The sequence below is a fragment of the Juglans microcarpa x Juglans regia genome, chromosome 1D (assembly GCF_004785595.1).
Source record: "Juglans microcarpa x Juglans regia isolate MS1-56 chromosome 1D, Jm3101_v1.0, whole genome shotgun sequence".
NCBI lineage: Eukaryota > Viridiplantae > Streptophyta > Magnoliopsida > Fagales > Juglandaceae > Juglans > Juglans microcarpa x Juglans regia.
In genome coordinates this window covers 29376106-29380833 of record NC_054594.1, presented here as the reverse complement: position 1 = coordinate 29380833, position 4728 = coordinate 29376106, and the positions used below count along the sequence as shown (strand labels likewise).

General features: G+C 38.0%; 1 protein-coding gene across 1 annotated transcript; it reads left to right on the top strand.

The window, feature by feature from the left end:
• The first annotated feature begins 2934 nt into the window (after positions 1-2934).
• On the top strand, positions 2935-3321 carry LOC121246403. Its single transcript, XM_041144555.1, has one exon. It carries the CDS (start codon positions 2935-2937, stop codon positions 3319-3321), a length of 387 nt encoding a protein of 128 aa, XP_041000489.1.
• Positions 3322-4728: the final 1407 nt, after the last annotated feature.

Here is a 4728-nt window from a genome sequence, read left to right as displayed (position 1 = left end):
AACTTGGAGTATAAGTGCTTCACAACCAAATGAGAAGTGGTACAAAGTAATTATCATATATATCGAAGAGTATTTTGGCCTTACATGCAGTTATTTAACGTGATATATGGCCAGCCTTATTACAAAATGAGTGATAATTTGAGAAAATAAAAAACAACTCATATATATAATAAAACATCTGCATCACATGGTAAGAAAAATTGACGAGAATACCAGTAAGTGTGACATGGGGATATTTGTAGCATTCAAATTTAGCTATCACGTTAATTCTTTAAGCTAATTTGAGTAATTTAAGCTAATTTTTTAAAGAAGATCCATTCTAGCTTCTATCTAGCTAGTCATTGACTGTAATAGGAACAAAGATCCTATTGTTTATCTTCTTGTTTCATGCACAATGGAGTAAATTAAATCTCATCTCATGGCTATACATTGTAGTTTAACAAAAATGACTCACAACAAAATATATTTCTTCACCTACATCACCTGTATGAATGAGAAAACAGAGAGAGAGAGAGAGAGAGAGAGAGAGAGAGAGAGAGAGAGAGAGAGAGAGAGAGAGAGAGAGAGAGAGAGAGAGAGAGAGAGAGAGAGAGAGAGAGAGAGAGAGAGAGAGAGAGAGAGAGAGAGAGCAATAATAACAAGATGGTAAAGATACTCAAAAATCCTAATAACCATCACCATCAGCTGTTGACATACCCAAATACTTGCTAATATACAACATATATATTACTATTATGGAATGTTAAACAATCAGAAGGCCCAATGATATCATTCTGCCACAGTAATATCATAAGGGAAGAGCCTGTAATTGTGGTTTACTTTACCACGTGGAGAAAAGAAATGAAATCCAAAAATGGTATTTAATATGAGACAATATATATTAGAAGGTCTAGAACAATTTTTTTGTGTATAATCAATCGTAAGCCTATCTCCACTAGTGCCCGGGTTACCTAAGGAATTAATTCCATCAATATTGAGTTTCAAAGGATTTCCAAGAGGATTAATGTAGTAATGGGCCATTATATTTTTTGTTTGTCTACAAGGATTTCACAAGTCTATACAGAAGTATATATTTAATTAAATCCAAACTATCCCTGGAATTGACTTGAGAAATTTTAGACCACAATCAGCTAGCTCGTATGGCCTTTATCTTGATAATCACTCCATCCACTTTGTGTAAATGATTATAGTTTATAAGAGGGTGAAGAGCATTATGAGAAGAGCAAGCTCATAAGAGGGGTGCAAGTGGCTCGAGGAAGAACTAGTATTGCAGATGATTGTATCTTATTTGGAAGAGCAAATATTGGAGAATGGAGGAAAATTCAAAAAATTCTACTGGTTTATGAAAAGGCCTCTGGATAGTTCCTAAATAAAGGAAAATTTTCTGTTTTTTTTTTTCAGCAATAATACTCCGTTGACAGACAAGCAGGCTATCAAGAAAGCTGGAAATTCTTTTGTATGTGGCACTTATGAAAAATACCTTGGACTTCCTACTATGGTAGGGAGATCAAGGTTCAACACCTTTAGAAACCTCAAGGAGAAGATATGGCAGAAAATTTCTAGTTGAAAAAATACCTTCTTGTCTCAAGCTGGAAAAGAAGTGCTTATCAAGGCTGTTCTACAGTCTATTCCAACTTTCACTATGGGAGTTTTTAAACTCCCTATTAAATTGTGCAAGGAAATCAACATTATGCTCTCTAAGTTCTGGTGGGGAAGTCAGCAGGAAGGGAGAGGGATGATATGGAGGAAATGGGCAAACATGAGTATTTAGAAAGGTCGAGGGGGAATGGGGTTCAGGGACTTGGAGAACTTTAATGTTGCACTCCTCGCTAAACAAGGATGGAGAATACTCAAATATCCATTATCCTTGGCAGCAGTGTTACTCAAAGAAAAGTACTTTAGATTTGGGAATTTTCTAGATGCTAAGCTGGGTGCTCAACCCTCTCTGGTATGGAGGAGCATATAGTCTGCAAGGGACCTCTTGAGAGAAGGACTTAGGTGGAAAGTGGGGGATGGGAAGGAGATTAATATATGGGGATCTAAATGGATGCCTAGACCCACTTCCTTTGCTGTTCAGTCCCCAGTGTCTCTACTGCAGAAGGATGCCAAAGTTGTTGAATTGATTGACAGACAGAAGGGAGAGTGGGATGAATCAATAATAAGAACCATATTCTCGGAGGAAGAAGCTGAACGGATTCTTTGTATGCCTTTGAACAGAGGTAGAGCAAAGGACAAGATCTTTTGGGGGCCAGCTAAGAAGGGTCTGTTCACAGTCAGAAGTGCATATTTTTTGCACTTGGAATTAAAATAAAGAAGCAAAGGAGAGAGTTCATCAGAGAAGAAAGTAGGTGACATATGGAAGAACATTTGGGACCTTGAGGTACCGTGTGACAAAGCTCTTCTTATGGAAAGCTGTAAACAGTTTGCTGCCAACAAAAGTAAACCTATACAAAAGAAAGATAACAATTGACAAAAGATGCCCTGTGTGCAATGCAGAAGAAGAGACTCTTATACAGGTTCTATGAGAGTGTCCTGCAGCAAATGATTTATGGGGTAATGATGCAAGCTATGTCAAGAAATGGACTAGATCAGAGGTGGATTTCCTGGAACTTTGGGAGCAACTTAGATGCAGACTCAACAAGAACCAGCTAGAAGAGGTGGCAGTGTTGCTAAGGAAGGTCTGGCTCAGCAGGAATGAATGGATCTTCGAAAAGAGATTGGATTGCCCCATGAATTCATTCATTGCCACGAGAGCAGCTTTGCAAGAATTTCAGGTGGTACAGGCTCAAGCTCATCAAAGCAAGCAGAATAAGGCACAACAGTTACTGGAGACTTGGGAGAAACCAGAAAGGGGATTTGTTAAGTTAACTGGGATGCCTCCTTGAATGTAAAAAGAAATAGAATGGGGATTGGTATCATTATAAGAGATGAAGAATGAGAGGCTTTGCTGAGTGTGATCTCAAGAATAATGTGGTAAATGCAGCTGTTGCAGAAAGTTTGGCCTTGAGGAAAGCAACTGAATTGTGCTCAGAACTCAATATTCAAAAAGCTATCTTTGAGGGCGATGCAAAGGAAGTTGTTGAGGTTGTACTGAGTGAGGAAGAAGCTGTTCTTGACTATAGTTCTATCATTGATGATGTTAAGTTTCATTTCAGAAATAGGACACATTGGTTTATTCAATTTGTTAGTAGGAAAAAGAACACAGTATCTCATACTTTAGCAAAGAAAGCTTTAGAGATCGGAGAAGAACTAGTTTGGATAGAAGAGGTCCCGAACTTCATTGTGGGATGCCTTCTTGATAATACAAGTTGTAACATGTAATTTCAATGGAAGGTTTCTGAGGTTATTTTCAAAAAAAAAAAAAAAAAAAAAAGAGGGTGAAAAAAAAGACCATTTTTTGGGGACATTTTTGCAACCAAATCCAATCACCTCCACTAGCTTTAACTAACACAAGCCAATCGTTTCTTTTGGCTAAGATCCAGTCTCCCAAATCCTTACCAACACTAGAAATAGAAAAGGAATAGGGTAATGCCGCACCATTTTAACCCCAAACAAATTATGGCCAACACTCAACTCTGCCAATACATTTTCAGCCAAGAATTTAGCATTCAAAATCGAAAAACTATAGTACCCAAAAGTTCAATGACCAAAATCAACCCAAACCCAGGAACTTAAACTCTCAGATCATCCATACCTTAGTTCAGAGAGGGAGACTAAGAAAGCGGGAGCTAGAGCCTGTGAGACCGAGACAGATGGTATTTTTTTTTTTTTTTAAAAGAGCAGGAAGTCACATGTCCAATAGTGACTCCCTCCCAAAGTTTATTAATAAAGCCCTCACTTATGGCTAAGGAATACCGTGGTTACAAGAAAGGACCATGGAAAAACAGGCCCATAATCAAGAAAAAATCTAGAACAAAAATAATAGACCACTATTTAAACAAAACCCACCACAACCCAAAACCAAGGCTTACAAATAACCCCAACTTTGATTTGGGATGGATGATACTGCCTCAAACACTTTCTCTAAAGTAGGCGGCCTAATCAAAGAAACATTTTCCTCCTCTAGTATGACTGTCTCAATAAGGCCTTCCAGTCTAGATTGCTCTATGGGAGGTTCTCCTTGAAGTGAATCTTGAAAAAATTCCACCGCCCCTTGATGAATACTCTCTAGGCTCTCATAAGTTATTCCATTCAATCTCATCTCCAGTACTCTCTTCCTTCTTTTATTGATAAGACAAGCATGAAAAAATTTTGAATTACTATCTCCCTCCAACTTCCATTTAAGCTTAGCCATTTGTGCTAATCTCATCTCTTCCCGATGCCTCCAACCAGCTAGATTTGAGACTGCCTCATGTAGTTCTCTCTCCAAATTTACCTCCCAATTTGATTGAAGTTGTAGCTCAATCTCCTCAATCTGTTTTTCAAGGGCATCAATACGCCCTATTGTGTGACCAAATACTCTTTTATTCTATTCCCGAAGCACCACCTTCGTATGTTTTAATTTCTTACTTAAACACAGGATCGGAGAACCTATCATCTGTAAATTCCAAGCAGCTCTAACACAATTCAGGAAACCAGGATGATCCACCCACATTTATTGAAACCGAAATGGAGACGGCCCATAGGAGAAAGGATCTTTCTTGAACTCAATGATCATGGGGGCCAGGTCTGAAGTAGATCTAGACAAGTAAGAATAAATAGTATTAGGGAACAAATTACTGAATGAAT